Raw genomic sequence first — 16,422 nt, forward strand, 5'->3', positions numbered from 1 at the left:
AAACTCATACATCATAATCATGCATTTATCCATATCCCAAATGTTCTTAGGTGCATCAGTCTTTCAAGTAAAACCAGTTATGTCTCAACTAACACTGTAATTTTTTATGCATGGCAGCAAGACTTAAGAGGCTAGAAGGAGCATTCATTATAACATTACTGTAATCCCTTCCCTTACTATCCCCACTATAATTGTAAATAATAACTGCATACTTTTTTTTACAATCACTAGAATATTTGTTTCTTATCATAAAATACCCATACAGGCAGTTCCTGGTTTACAGTGGGGTTCCATTCCTGGCGGCACACCATAACCCGAAAAATGCCGTAAACCCGGCACCGTGAGCCAAGTGCCGTAAAGTCAGAATGGCGTAATCCCAAAACCGCCATAACCCGGGGACTGACTGTACTTATTTTCATTGACCAAATTTTACTTGGTCTTTGATATATTCCCATTTTTTTGTCCTTTCTATCACATTAGCGAGCATTTAGCATGCATTTTCTCCAATAGAAGGTGGTGTCTTGTTTACTTTCATGATAAGCGCTCAAGGTGTTTAAAGCCATCACATTGCCCTCTACAAACCAGTAACGATCATTATGAAGACCTAATGAATACAGAATATGAAAATAACAACAAATGTTAATTTTCACTGTCTGAGAAAAGTTCCAAAGTTACAGCAATGACATAGAAAGACAAATGAGACATGTCACTATTGTCTGCCATTCACAATACAGATGTGGTGGAAAATGACAAATAAGGAAATATCATTAAAAAAAGCTAAAGCTCATATGGACTGTAAAAGAACAATGGGTGGTATTGTTTATTTTTTGAATGAAAGGGAAATATTGTAAACTTAAGTGTTGCTTCAACCTAATCTCTCTCTCTCTCTCTCTCTCTCTCTCTCTCTCTCTCTCTCTCTCTCTCTCTCTCTCTCTTTATAAAGTTGCATGAATAAGATAACGCTGCTGTATCTTTATGACAGTACATATAATTTTTAAAAATCAGCTAATGAAGTAATTTTTTTATTTCTCCTGTGTTTCTTTGACTCTGAAGTTAATTCATGAATGTAAAAATGTCATATTCCAAAGTGTAATAACATGCTAAGTACTTAAAATCTTTCAACAAAAACTGTGTTGCATATTATCCAATACAGAACATCTAAAAAAAATAAAAACTTTATTTTTTGACACATATTTGGCAAAAAATATGAAGGGGAAGAGATTAACCCTTAGTGGCTGGATCCCCTCATGAGAGGATCTAAAACAGGTTTTGAGTGGTGGACGGATCCCCTCATTACAGCAATCATATTTTACGCCATACAATTTGGCTGTATCGAGCAGGAAAGAGTTTCCATCACTTCAATGGCCCATAAATGAATGGTGGCAACTTTAGACTTAGCTCAGCTCAATCAGTGGGCATCTCAGGGAGATCAGTATTGTTCTTGACTTGATGGGGGTATGTCTTGCTCCTCTCTCTCCCATGAAGTCTTTTTATTTGTTTGCTCACAAAAATGCCCTAGGGATTGCTGCTGGTTTTAATTCTTATCTTTTACAATATGATGTCAGTTATAATTGTAATTTTGCAAAGAAAAGTGCAAAGAAATAACACAAACAACATGTGTAAATCCAAAAAGTTACTGCATCTCCTGATCTCAATAAATTTACGTAAATATTTTACAACACATATACTCAGAATTTGTTACTGATTTAAGTTCTTATTTGTTATGATATTGTGTAGGCTGTAATTATAATTTTACAAAATAAAATAAAATAAATTATTAGAAAAAACATGCATAACTTGTAAATTTACTAGTGTTTTGTAAAAGAGACCCCACACAGGGTTGTAAATAGTCACTTTCAACTTCCAATGGAAGGTAAGGAAAATTTTTTAGGATTTTTTTCTTATACCATGTGTAACTGTATATCTTCCTCTTTCAATTGATGTGTTTTTTTCTTAAATTGGTCAACCTTGAAGTTCACCCAATCTGGGGGTGTGCATGATATATAATTAGCCATCCCTTAAGGGTTAATGGGTTTGTACTATAAAAATATAGTTACTTTTAACACAGACCTACTAATCATATATTTATCTGTCTGCTAAAAATATAATATTGCATTCTCATTATTTCTGTTTTTAAGAAGGATATCCAAACCCCTGAAGGTAGCTAAATGTTAGAAGTCAAAGTAGATGGAAGCATGGCAGAGATGGACATATCTATCATCTTCCTCAGTTGCATCTGCATGCATCAGTTCAAATATGGACGGTAATCTGATTCAGTTTAGCCATGTACAACTCCTCATCTATGGTCACACCTACACGCCCAGGAACAGGCACAGCAGAAGTCAAGTGAGCAGGCAAGTCAGGAGTCTAGCAAACAAAAAGAACTGTGAGGAAATATTGGGGCAAGGCAGGTGTAGAAGAGATATAGTTAGAAGCAGGCTGGTTAGCAGGCACCCAGTGAAAGGCAGGCATGGCTGGCAGTGGATCAACCTGCACACATGGCAGGCTGCAGGCCAGTTAGATGTAGTGGCCAGGGTGGTGAGCACAACTGGTAGAGTGGCAGAAGTAAGAAAAATTGACACCTTCAGAACAGAGCTGTTAACAGCACCACATGTTCATGAAAAGTGAGGTTACTGGTTGAGATATCCCTGTAGATTCTGATGCTACATGTGTAAACAACTAATTCCTGTCTTACACACAAAAACTCATGAATGGTGACCTTGTAAACATTCAGGGCAAGAATAAAAACATATCTGTGTTAATGGGGCTGTGATGCAATAACTTGGCATATTATGTATTCTATTGACAAGGCAAACCTCTTATAACACATGAAGAAATAAGACAGATTTAGTGCTCCTGTCAACCAATTCATATGTACACATAAAAAACATTCACAAATCTAGTCAGTAATGATAATACAACAGACTTTAATACAATTTTATTAAACACTGCCTTACCTAGAAGTTAGTCTTATCACAAAATCTACCTAGATCATCTCAATCACATACATATGAGAGATAATATGCGTACATGCACAAGAACAACTTGGCTCATCTGAACTTTTTGAACTGTAACTTCTTTACATGTCATTTTACTTGCTACAGCAGATTTACTCATATGCTGACTGCTAGTACTTTCATGGCAATTCAAATACATGGAAAATAATTTAGTTGCAAGTAAACATAACAAACAACAGTTAATCAGAAAAAATACTCAAATCACAAATTTACTGTATTAACTAACAATACACTAAAATCTAGATTCTTCACTAATTTTAACTCAACCTATATAATCAGTTGTCACATGACCATGCAATATTGGATAAATTTAATACACTGAAAATACTGACTTAATATACATACCACAGACTTGAAAAGGAGGGTATCCAATGGTCTCCGAATAATGTTGCACTGTTATGACACCTATCACGTTTATCACAATGTAAGTCAATGACGACCCAAAGTAGAATGCAAATGGGACCACAAATGCATAGGAGCCCAGTAAAGTACAGGAGAATATATGAACCTGAAAAAATATTATTAATGCCAGTAAAATATGCATTTTTCATAGATTCTGAACAAACAGTTTATGTTAATAACAAATGCAACTGTTTTCTTTATCTGTATAACATGATGGGCTATGAACATTTACTAAAAATCCTTAAAAACGTTACACTTGAGCCCCTTTAAAATTTCTGTTCACTTTACAAAGACACCAGTCCAACTGAGAAGAGGCTACAGAACTTTATGGTTAAACTAAACTTAACTTTACAGAGGTAGACTGCAGAAAATGAGGCTTTATTATTTGAATATCCATCTTCACAATCTAATTGGCAAATCTACAATTCTCACCATAAATCAGTCAACATCAGCCAAGATATAAAATAATACTTTAAAAGGTGTGTTAAAGCCTATTTCCTTTGCCATCAACAAACAAAAATATAAAAATATGGGTTATTACATAAGGAAAAAACTATACCTGTTTTAAATGTGTTAGGTACTACACTAGGTTAGGGTTTCCATTCAAGTAAGCTACATGCAATTTGACTCTGTTATACTGAAAACAATACAAAATGAACAAAAACTGACATTTACTAACTTTCTTGATATCTGCAATTGAATACGCTATGATGGCAACAGCAAAAATTACAGGAAACACTACAAAGGCAGCCATGTTCGTATTGGGATCAACAGCATCTGAAAAACATGAATGAAATGTGAGAAATTTATCATATAATAAATCCATATTCTTGCAGAAAAATTAGATTTTGTTTTCCCAACTTTCTTTCTTATAAACCTAACAAGAACCCACATTTGCCATCTCAAGTTGACTCAGATACACATTTTTTTGTCCTCCACCTGGACCCACCAGAAGGAACCACTTACCCACACCACTGTCTATGTAATGTGAATGCAGAACACTGAAAACAATGGGGTGGGACAAGGGGGATTAGTACATGATTAGTGGGTCTGTATGTAGTGTCTGGTAAGTCCAGGAGAGCAACTGAGGACTGTATGAATCAAGAAACCAATGCTCAGATAATTTAACATGATACCTTTAGTTGTAACAAGTTAGAAGGTGATAGAAGATGAAGACACCTGACTAACTTTTAAATGGGGTCGTTTAAACTTGACCGGCCAAGACTAATAACAGCATTGAGTACAAGTCATAAATTTATGCAAATGCAGACTGACATATCATTGTGCTTACATTTAAAACTGACAAAATTTCAATGTTGCATTTAAAAGTTAGTCAAGAGAGCTCTAATCTCATGAACTCTTACTGTCACCAATCCCATCTCTTCTAGGCAGTTGGAAGTATTTGAGTAGTTACCCTTCTTAAGGATTGGTAGGAACAGAGTATGTTTACTAAAGGAAGGATAGGTGGATGATATACAGCAATCCTTCAATTATCCAGTCACCATTATCCAGAACTAAACATTATCCAACACACCTGGACCATGGATCAAGGCCCCAAAGATATATGATTTATATATAGATTTTTAAACATTTGAAAAAACCACTTGTCAATGGTTGGCAACTGCCTACACTCATAAACAAACTGAGAAATGGTTTTGGGGGGTGGGGGAGGCTTTGAGAAGTTTCCAAGGATGGGGAGGGTCAGATGGCTGGGCACCATGGGAGAGGAGGGGCAGTAAAGCTGTGTAGAGGAACTCACTCAGAGAAGGGTTGTTTTGGAAGGTGGGTGGAGCTGGGGAGCAGTTTCCATTGCTGGAAGGGGGTGGGGATGCAGTGTTGGATGGGTGAAGAGGGTGAGGTAGATATCTGACTTGCCAGAGCTTGTTTTGTTTCATGTTGTTAAGCTTGTTTGTTTTGTTGGTATTTTACACTATTCTCATTTATATTTTTCTTGTATTTTCTCAGTTTTTATTTTTACAACCCAAAAGATAAAACGCAATCATGTGTGTTGAGTACGTATGTATGCAAACACTCATTTGCTGGCTTTGGTAACTAGCTAAAGCTTGTTTTGTTTTGTGTTTTTACATATACCTGTATGATTTTTCCACATTTTTTTAAAGGATATGTACAGTGCTGTAACTTGTGATGAAACACACCAAGCACAAAGAAAAACAAGATGAAATACAGTAGAGAGAGAGAGAGAGAGAGAGAGAGAGAGAGAGAGAGAGAGAGAGAGAGAGAGAGAGAGAGAGAGAGAGAGAGAGAGAACAGCAAACAAGATGAAATATCAACAGTGATAGAATATTCTCTTGTGTACTGTTATGATATATGTGATAATCATACCTTGAGTCAACTTACACTTGTAATGAAATACTGTACAGTAAATCAAGCAAAGCAAAAAAGAAAAATGTCAACTGTGATAATGCACTAAAAAGCACATGCACATACAGACATACTTTAGAGAAGGTCATGTCAACACTCAAGAAATGCCACATGTAGATGTAAACACACACACACACACAAAGCCATACAGGTAAAGCTTCCGTGATATCACGTAGTGAAATGAAAAATCATTAATTCTAATAAAACAAAAAATGATCAACTAATTTTTAGTAGTGTTCTTAAAATGAATTTGCTTTGGACAGTTGTCACTGAGAAATTCCATATACAGTATACTAAAGATGTAAACACAGGGTACTTTCCACAAACAGTTTTCATGACAGTCTTTACAGTACTTACCAAACGAATTTAATTTTTGGTAGATTGTTCTAGGCTAGGCTTTCAAACAAGATTACCAAACTTCTGGCTTGTGTAACAATTCATAACCATCTCTTATAATTAACAACTACTTACCCAAGAACTGACATAAACAACATCGAGTATGTGACATAAACAACGAGTATGACATAAATAAACGAATCGGGAAACAGCTATTTTGTGATTTTGAGCTATTTTAATTGAACATAAAGTATGTAAGTTTACCTTAGTAGTATACCCATTTTACAATTATGTACAAAAATACTAATAATCATTTTAGTAATATATTTATTTCTTTTAGCAACTAAAAAATGATTCTTCAAATTCTTTCGCTAGTAGGGTCAAACAGCTGATTCTGGGAAAGTAAACATTATGTCAATGGCAGATGATCAGTTTTTTATACATATTACAGTACAGTGATGATATAACATGATAATAATACAATATAAATGGATTCAGTAAGTAAAATATCTGTTTTATTACCATTACCTTTATCTTAAATTCAACTGTACTAATATCCTATCTGACTTATGCAAATGGATGTAAAAACCTAGCCTAGGTCAATAGTTCACACATACATATATATCTTGCGTATGGTAATACAATATGGTAACAACTGATATTAATGGTCATAAAACAATGGTAGGATGTGGGTAAGTGCGTGTATGTTACCTACCTTCTGAATTGTGTTATTTATGAGAGAGTGAAAAAGAAGAGGTTACAGGATCCCTAAGAGAGCCCTCATCTTCCCTAGGGGCTGGGCACATCGTCTCCGTTGAGAACTCTAACGGAGTGGCAGGCGGAGAATTCCAAGTTCACGCCAGCTATGGGGTCTTACCTGTTCTCTTTGAGAGCCCTGCTTCCTACCCCTTGCTCTGAATGTAGCCCCTCTTATCAACAGGCTTGTTTCGAAAATAAACCGCCGACGCATTTCCGGGAGACAGATATCACAGATACGTTCACAATGAATCTTCTAACCCCGGACTACGCTTCTATTTATTCAGCGTACAGCTCCCTAAGCTTCCGAATCAATTCCCGGAAGCTGAAACAGGGTGTAAGTCAGGCTTGCCAGGCCCTGGAATTCTTTGACTTTAACAGAAACAATGTCTGTGGTATATAATGGCGGTTCGTTGTTTGGTCCTGATAAAAATCTCTCGTCAGGTTTTCTGCAGGTCCGCTTTATTTCATCAGTCGGTTGGACAGCTGAAAACACTTTTTCGCCAGCCACGTTCCGCCTTGAGCCGAAAAATCTTATGAACAGTTTCACCTGGAGAATTAATCTTTTCCCAGGTGGGCGTTATTACAGTCCGTCCGGGGCTACTAATGTTAATCAGAGCCTCCGTTCTCGTGGGTGTCTACCTTACGAGCGGAAACAATCTGATTTTGCCGGGCCCTATCCCAAGTCCGGCAAGAAGTTCATGTAGTTCAAGCGCCCCCTGCTCAGGCGGTGGTGCAGGCTCATCAGGTTCCTGCCCTGGACAGCCGTCAGCCTCTCACTCCCAGCCTCCACCTCGATGTAAAGCGGGTTCAGCCAACACATCAGCCCCTTGTAACACCCCCGTGTCTCTGCCTCCCCATGTGCCTCCGCCGGAGTTTTCTTTGATTCATACAAAAACCCAAGGAAAAGAATTTTCACTAGACATTCTGCCAGAGGCTCTGACCCTCAGGGTTATCATAGGAGTAGGGGAAGCATCCTGCTCCTCTCCGAGAAATTGGGAAGGCATACGCTTCAGGGGAGACAATCAAGCCTCCTCCCTGTAGTATTTCTCATATGGGTGGGAGGCTGTACCATTTTCGGGGCCACTGGAACTTCAGTCCCTGGGCCCAGAGTATAGTTATCAAGGCCCAGGTGGAGCTGGACTGTTTGTCCCCCTCCCCAATCAGGTTCAGTCAGCTTCCGGCCAGAATTCTGGAAGACTTTGTGAATGGCCTGTCAGGCTTTTTCAGTCTGCCAGGAAGTTCCTTCCACTGGAAAATTTTTCCGGGCGTCCGTTTATTTTCCTCATTCAATGCGGCAAGTCTCGGTTGCTTTCAGTCTTGTGGGTTCGGATCCTACTGCTCCGTGGAGCAGTAACCACCTCTATAGACCTTTCCGGCCGCCTTTCACATCTTGGTTGCAGAAAGGTTCTATCCCTTCTTGGGATTCAGACTCGGGAGCAGGCGTACCAATTCAGGTTCATGCCCTCCTCAATGCAGCCCCAGAGTCTTTGCCAGTTTGAACAGTACTGTAGTTCAACAGCTCCATCGTATTAGAAGGTTATGCTAGCCGCATATCTAGTTGCCTGGCTCATTTGGGCACCCAGCGTCGTCACCGGTGCCTGAGGTGCCAGTCATTATAATCGGTTTTCTAGAGTCTCTGGGCTTCTAAGTACACAGGAAGGAATCCCACCTGATTCCTTGGAGGTAGCCTTCAGTAGTTGTGAATCCAGTGGAAGCGGAAAGAGATAGCAAGGGGCGACCTACCCAAGAAAAAATCTTGGGCTCTCTCAGTTTGCTTCAGTGACGGTTCTCCTTCTGAAGTCAAAGCTGGAGTTTATAACTGGGTATGGAGTCAGGGACATGTCTCCTGATTCCTCCTGTTTGAATAGTGGCCTCCGGCCTTGCACAACTGTCAAGTGCTTATCGTAGTCAGTTCCTCTCCAGCTTTCCCCTCCGGCCTCAGTATTCCACACCGTCACCTCTCTGGGCGGGTGGGGTGGATATTTTTTGCCCCATGAAGTACATGGAACTTAGTCGGTCACGTTCGGCAGTTCCATATCAACGCTTTGGAGGGCTGTGGCAGTCTTCCTGTCCTTGGGAAACTTCTTCCTCCCAAGAGGTTTTCATTTTAGGCTGGTTCTGAACAAAACAGCAATAGTGCGCTGCGTAAACAAGTGGGTTCGAACTCGAGTTGCTTCATTCAGGTTATGGTTCATTCTTCTCCATAACCAACAGACACAAGTGCCTCTGTCTGCCACCCTTCTTGTAGGGGTCCAAAAGGTCAATACTTTTCCCTATCCAGGGCCTCCCCCCTGGTGTCGGAATAGTCCTTAGACGGAGTGTCATTCAGGTAGTCTTGTGACCTTTTCCTGGACCTGGAAGTAGGTCTGTTTGCAACCCAATTCAGCCACAAACTATCAAGCTGTCACGACTGGTATAAACTCAGCCTGCGTCAGCCCCCTCAAAGTTCTGATGCCCTGGCTTTGTGGTCTTTGTGAATCTTACAGTTTAGGAGGAAACTGATCTTGGTCCTGTTATTACTGTTTTCCTAAAATCAGTCAAGGGATCCTACTCTACTGCAGTATGGTTCTGCAGTTAAGTAACTAGCACTCTTTACATAGTTTTCAAAAGCTACAGTAATGATGCAGCCGCATTGGCCCCGAGGAAAGTGTTTTGTTGGAACCAGACTCACAGGCTCTTAACTTTTATCCCTAAGGTCTGTGTTCGTCTGAGACCAGTATTCCGTCCACATTCGGTTTCCTGGTCTTTGAGTAATGTATCGGAGCTAGCTTTGGTAACCAACAATCATCTTGTTCTTACCTTTCCTTGTTGGGGAAGACCCAAAATTTTTAATCAGCTTAGCTTCTAGTGTTAGTTTTCCTGTACTGTCTGCCCTGTCTAAGCGGAACCAATCATTTTGGTTTCCCCTCATCAGGGTAGTGTTGCGAATTCCTCACCCTAACTTTCTATCTACAGTTGAAGGTCCTCATTTTCGGTGGTCACCTTGGAAAGTACTCCCCTTTTACAAGGTCTGTTTCTGTGCCCAGTTTTCTCCTTACAGGCTTTTTTAGACAGGCCTCGCAATTTTGTCAGATCCTCTCTTTAAAAAAAAAAAAAAAGGGGGGGGGTACTGTCATTGTGTCTGCTATTAGGCAGAAAGTATTTTCTTAATACAAGCCTATTCAGGTTCAATTCTAAAGCTCATGATCTTAGACGGTGACCACTTACATTATTTTCATTACATGAATTTAGAGGACCTTACTAATGTTCAGGGTAGAATTCTCCTAGTTTTCAACGTCTCTATTTAAGTCTTTAATAGCATAAGAATGATGTTTATTTCTCTGTTATTATTTCACCGGCTGACATGGGACCCCGATCCAGAAAAAGGATTTTGACAAAGGAAAAATCTATTTCTGGGGAGGGGCCCGATGTCACCCGGTGACCCACCCTGTTTTCATTCTCTCCCTCCCATGGTAAACATCATTCTAGTGTGGGTGGGTGCTAACATGGAATGCGTCTAGTGTTGCCTTGTGTACAGTCCACAAGTAGTGCATGGGCTTGTATCGGCACCTCTCTCGTTGGGACTTTTGATATTGGGAATCTTTATAGGGCAGGGTCCCGTGATTGTGACAATCTCACCCTTTACCATATCGACTCCATTTCTTGGAGCTCGCTCTGGGGTAGTAACCCCAGCTTTACATTTAGCTTTTCTCTGGTATCTAGCAACGGAATTACCTAGAATCAAGTGCTGAATGGATTATTTCACCGGGTGACACGGGCCCCTCCCAGAAATAGATTTTTCCTTTGTCAAAATCCTTTTATGCAGTATATTTTGTTAAAAATACAGTGAAAAAGATAGATAATTGCCTTTTGCGTAGCTTTTAGTTTAAAGTATGATGGTTGTTTTAAGTATACTGAGCGTTCACAATTATATTTTATAGTATTGACAAGGTTAGGTGAGGAAGGGTACGGAGTTGCCCTTGAACACCCCTAAATTTTTTACTCGCCTTATCCAGATTTTTTCATTATCCAATAGGCCCTTTGCTCTATTAATCTGGATAACTGAAGGATTACTGTAATGCAGGCTACATGCCTTTCCAGTCTTTAAAGAGGCAAGAACTCTACAGACTTTACAAGCAGAGAATTTAGGGGGATGACATAAGATTAGACAAGGTAGAGCGAGACGATCAGGAGCAATGGCAGGAGGAAAATGGGAGTCAAACAATGTACACCTCTGAGTTAACATTCTTAATTGTTATAAGGATGGAAGAGAGAAGCTGTTAAGAACATTAATGTAATGAAAAATCACACTGATATTTTTCAATGGAGATGAGATCAGGAGCTCAGAATTTCTCTCAGCATGAGAAAACTTTTTCCTATAAAGTACTGAGACACACTGATTCTTAGCATCTGTAAGTGAAGCAAAAGCAGCAATGAAAGGAAAGGATATGGATACCGTGTGTATCTACTCATTAGCATGGACAGCTGAAGAGCAGGAGTGGTCACATAAAGGTTGGAAAGAGAGAATGTTATACCAGAAGGAGAAATACTGTATATCTCAATTACCAGGGTAAAAACCTCACCAACACTGGGCCATTAGGGTATGGTTTTGGCAACAAAACAATCATACCCTGCCAACTCCCCACCCCCCCCACAATCCAAATACAATAAAAGTTCACAAGTTAGTCTGTCTTGAACTCTTTAAAAAGAAATGGTGAATGAGGTGACAGTTGAAGTAATGGAGATAAGATCATGATCTGAAGACCCAAGAGGAGTAGTCAGAAGGGTTTTAGGGAAACAAAAGAACAAGAATGTTGGATGCATGGTCATGCCAACCAAGAATGTGTAAGGTGTTATGTAATTTGTTCCAGGTCACTGATTGAAAAAAGTGCTTCATTTTTTTTCATCAGAGTGGGTGGAACAGAGCTCCTCAAGAGGTAAGAGTCTTGGAAAACTGGTGGAAATACAAAAGCAAAGAATACTAGCAGAAGTTGGAATGAAAATTTTAGCCAAATGACATCATAAAGAATGTTAAAGATCCAAAATCTAGCTATAAGTTTGCTGATGCTCCATTCAGCAAAGGCCAGCACTGCTTGCATTTAATAGACACCACTCAACTCTCAAGTTTTTTGTTAGGTACCACACATGCAAGAACTAAATTAGGTTTGTGATGCAGAAAATGCAGTAGGTAATCATGTGGAAAGCAAATACTTAATAGGACGTTCGAGAAAGGTGAATGCAGTCAACAGCTACTGTGTCTATGCAGTTGCCTAAGGCTTTCTCATGTTAGCATCACAGCCACTCAAGCTGCCCGGCAGAAGCTAACAGTGAGTTGGAACAAAGGGTAATGGTGGTTGAGGTCAAAAGAGAACATGGGGTAATGTTACCTGCAAAAAGCACTACTATACGCTCCAATCACTCCACTGCACAAAAGTCTGCTCCCTCCAAAAGCACAAAAGCAAAAGTAATAGGACAAAAAACACAAGGAGTACAGTTGCTATTGATACACTATATTGTAAAACTATAATCTCATATCCTTGAATTCTACATCCTGATGTGAAGAATAAGAAAAATTATCCTTTTTTGGGCATGAATAATATTTTTCAACAGACCATTTACAAACATATAATGGGCAATCCTTCCATTACAGGCAGCAAAAACTTCAAGTATTACTAGTGGATACATGTCGAAACATGATTCTTGATAGCATTTTCTTCTAAATACAACAGATCATTTCAGCTCGCAAAATACGAGTCTGGGCGATACAAAAAAAATTACTATACAGTAATATAAAATAATTTTTCAAATGCCTAAATATAATACAGCTTGTTAAAAATAAATGCACATTAATAAGCAAAATATGGAAATAAACATCTTCTCACATCAGGATCAAACCCAGAACCTCTAACATGAAACAAGGCCGTTACCAACCAAATCTTTTTCTTAAATGTTAAGCACTCAAAAATCTCTTCACAATTCTTATCATACCACGAGTATAAGAACCATATCTTTTGTAAACTTTTTCCTTTCAATAATTTAACATTTCTGCTTTTTCAAAGTCATCAGCAGGGGAGGACTGATGGTGATCTGGGCCCTTAACTCATTCTATGCCAATTTATACATTCCTAATTGCACTTTCTATGTCATCAGTTTAATATAAGATACAGCATGGATTAACGAAAATTACAGTATATAAAAGATGATACTGAAAGGCAGGTGCAGCTTTCATACCCTGGTATTCTGGGCCATTGGGCACTGACCAGGTATCTGACTCTCATTATAAAACTACTGGCCAGGTATCTGACTCTCATTATAAAATTAACTTACATTTTAGTAAAATACTTACATCTTAAAAAGTAAGTGATAACCATGCCCACAAATATTACATTCATGGTGATTATTAGAAGAGCTGAGTGGAATGGACGCTGAAATTTGTGCCACAACAACAACCAACCAATGCCACCAAGCACTGCTCCCAGCAGAGTACCCCAACCTAAACCTTTAAAAAAATAGAGGCAAGAAATAAATATACAAAGTTATTAATGCTTTCAATTTTTATAATAAACTTGATCTGAATGGAAAATTATACTGTACACATATCAAAACTTTTCTAATTTTGTAATAGGTACCATTATATTGTACTGTACACATATCAAAACTCTTCTAATTTTGTAATAGGTACCATTATGGAGAATATAGGTTTTACTAAAAAAAAAAAAAAATTGTGATACAAATAAAAAGGTCCTTGTAGTGCATGCTATTCCCAGAGTCTGTCACTACACATCATCCCTCATTCCATTATACAACAAGCACAGTAAAGAATGAGTGTAAGGAAGGGATGAAGGCAATGACACAAGGTTCTTTATACAAGTGGACATAGCAATCATTCTGAAGGAAGAGCATGATTCTTCCCGCAGAAGCTGGATGCAGCCCAGCTGTTTCTTCTTGAAGATACCTCAGAATAAACTCTACCTGACTGACCTTGGTCCTATGGAAACTGTAACCATCAAGTGATACAGCCATTCCAACATTGGCTTCAGAGGTAAACTACCCTGTTTGTAATGTCAATCAAAATTCCAGCTCTATACTTTTTCCACGATGAAAGAAGGCTTCAGAGCCACAAAATACTGCCTTAGCTCTCTCTCCTGCTAGGAACATATCCTTGCAATGTAAGAATCTTGTTGGTTGGCCTCCTACCTGTGTTGATGTAACCATGAAAAGCAAAACCTCAAAAACAGGAACTCCACTCTTTGGTTTAGAGGATCCTGCCACCAAAGAATATCTCTTCAAATTTTTTCCAAGAAACTAGGCAGCAGCTGACCAGGGTTCTTTATTTCTAGCTGAAGAAATCAAATCTTGAACAACATGTAAAGGATCAACTTCTACAAGAAGACTCAGACCTAACGTGGCACACCACATCTTGATTTCCCCTAGCTGACCTGGAAAACCATGCCTGGGCACAGCTCAAAAGCTAGTGAAATTCTGCTACAGTGGACCCCAACACATGATTGTCTAACCCTGGAGAGTTTGTTTGCATGTGACCAAGCTACCACAGGAGTGAGATCACAGTAAGCAATGGAGTGGCAGTGGTTAGCCAGAAACAGATGACCCTTAAATAGTATACCCTGACTGACAGACATGCAGAGAACTATGTAAGTGCTGGATGCACAGGGCTGTGAAGTAGGCATCCTCTAAGTCTATGGACACTAGCAAGTCTTTTTCTTAACATACAAATGGACCAAAGTCACTATTTTCGTCTTGAATGGGATTTGCCAGAGAATCCAGTTCACTGGGCTGAGGTCTGTGAAGGGGCTTCACATCCTTATCTGTTGCCCTGATTGCTATAGCCTACTTGACTGACTACTTCTCCAACATCATACTCCTTTACTATCCAAAAACTGTTATCTTACTGAAATTTGCCAGCAAGATGCAAAATCAACTGGCTGTGAATCAAGTGAGAGGTCCACAAGGGAGATCAAAACTCAAATACTTCTCACCTTTCCAGGTGACATCAGAAATCATATCTGTAGTGAAGTGGCAATGGTAATCTTAAAGGACAAAAGAGAACCCCCTGCCTTTGTTGGATCTGTCTTAGGCATAGCTGCTGAGACCATATCCTTAGATTTTATATTTTCCTGATCTGACAAACTAATAAGCATTTACAAATTGTTTATTATAGTGCCAAACATGTTGAAGACATACAACACATGGCGTTATATTCCAATATTAATTGTTGTAGATTGCCCACACAAAACTTTTAAATTCCATACACATTCCACTGATTTCTATAAGGACTAAATATTAAGGTAAGGGTAGTTTCTATAAGGACTAAATATTAAGGTAAGGGTAGTTTCTATAAGGACTAAATATTAAGGTAAAGTTTCTATAAGGACTAAATATTAAGGTAAGGGTAGTTTCTATAAGGACTAAATATTAAGGTAAGGGTAGTGAGGTTATGACAATTCACTTACTTTACTTTTGATGTCTGAATGAATCTATTTTTATCAGAACATGTACTTCTCACTGCAATGTTGGGGGTTTTATTTTGTAATACAGAATGTTCTTTAAGATTTTCATTTTTAGATACTATGTAAAAGTTTGCATCAACAGGAGAGAGTGAGGAGCCCATGGTAACTCTAGTTCTGCCTGATAAACCTCATGTTAAAACTGCAAATGGTGGGAATTTTGTTTACAGCCATGAAAACACTAAGTTACCCAACATCCAAGAGGCTACTTTCTGAAGATGGAACCACAACCTGACTGACTGTTTTAACCATTATGGTATCCTCATTCTTGGTCTCCTTTTCTTTTGTATATTATCTTTAGTCTAATTGTGTAGCTTTCCAAGCATTACACTGTTTACAGAATAGAATATACCTTTAAAGTACATTAAAAGCTTCTGTAATTTTAATTGATGTATAATGTATATACTTCTGTATATACAGTGGCTTCTTTTAAAAATCAAGTATAAAATGTTTTTAATCCCTGTAAACAGAACACATTTAAGATTTTGACAAGAGTCCTTTCAAGGGCTTGTTTCAAATACTTTAATTTTTTTGGTAAACTGGGCAATCATATAAAATATGACATTTTTATAATAAAATAAAGTTTTATATATACTTACCAAATAATTACATAGCTATTGTTTCTACTTTATCGCAGCAGCTCAAAATGAAAAATTTGCGGTAGCGCTCGTTTGTTTAAAGTGTAGTTATACTGCCCCGCCCACTTTCAGGGAAGGATAGGTACAACACAGCTAAAGAGCTCAGTTCGTTTATACTCTATGTCCATGAGAGGGGAGAGGGGAGGGCTCTGATCATGTAATTATTTGGTAAGAATATATAAAACTTTATTTTATTATAAAAATGTCATTTTTATATATGTAACTCATCAAATAATTACAAAGCTGAATCCCACACTGACAGGAGGTGGGATACATGGACAAAACTACTCAAAAGCACTCAGGGATGGAGATGAATTTGACATAGGAAATTTACCTAGCATCGTGAAATGCTTGTTGTAACCTTATCTGGTGAGGGAGCGATGG

General features: G+C 38.5%; 1 protein-coding gene across 1 annotated transcript in view; it reads right to left on the bottom strand.

Annotated features, from left to right (window-relative positions):
* Window positions 1–16,422, bottom strand: part of LOC136828386 (transmembrane 7 superfamily member 3-like) — a 66,976-nt gene that overhangs the window by 9,144 nt on the left and 41,410 nt on the right. The window contains exons 7-9 of the mRNA XM_067086388.1: window positions 13,222–13,374; window positions 4,099–4,196; window positions 3,363–3,525 (exon numbers count right to left, since the gene is read on the bottom strand). Of these exons, the coding sequence (XP_066942489.1) occupies window positions 3,363–3,525; window positions 4,099–4,196; window positions 13,222–13,374 (414 nt within the window). The remainder of the gene's footprint in view (window positions 1–3,362; window positions 3,526–4,098; window positions 4,197–13,221; window positions 13,375–16,422) is intronic.

Source organism: Macrobrachium rosenbergii, chromosome 42 (assembly GCF_040412425.1).
Source record: "Macrobrachium rosenbergii isolate ZJJX-2024 chromosome 42, ASM4041242v1, whole genome shotgun sequence".
Lineage (NCBI taxonomy): Eukaryota > Metazoa > Arthropoda > Malacostraca > Decapoda > Palaemonidae > Macrobrachium > Macrobrachium rosenbergii.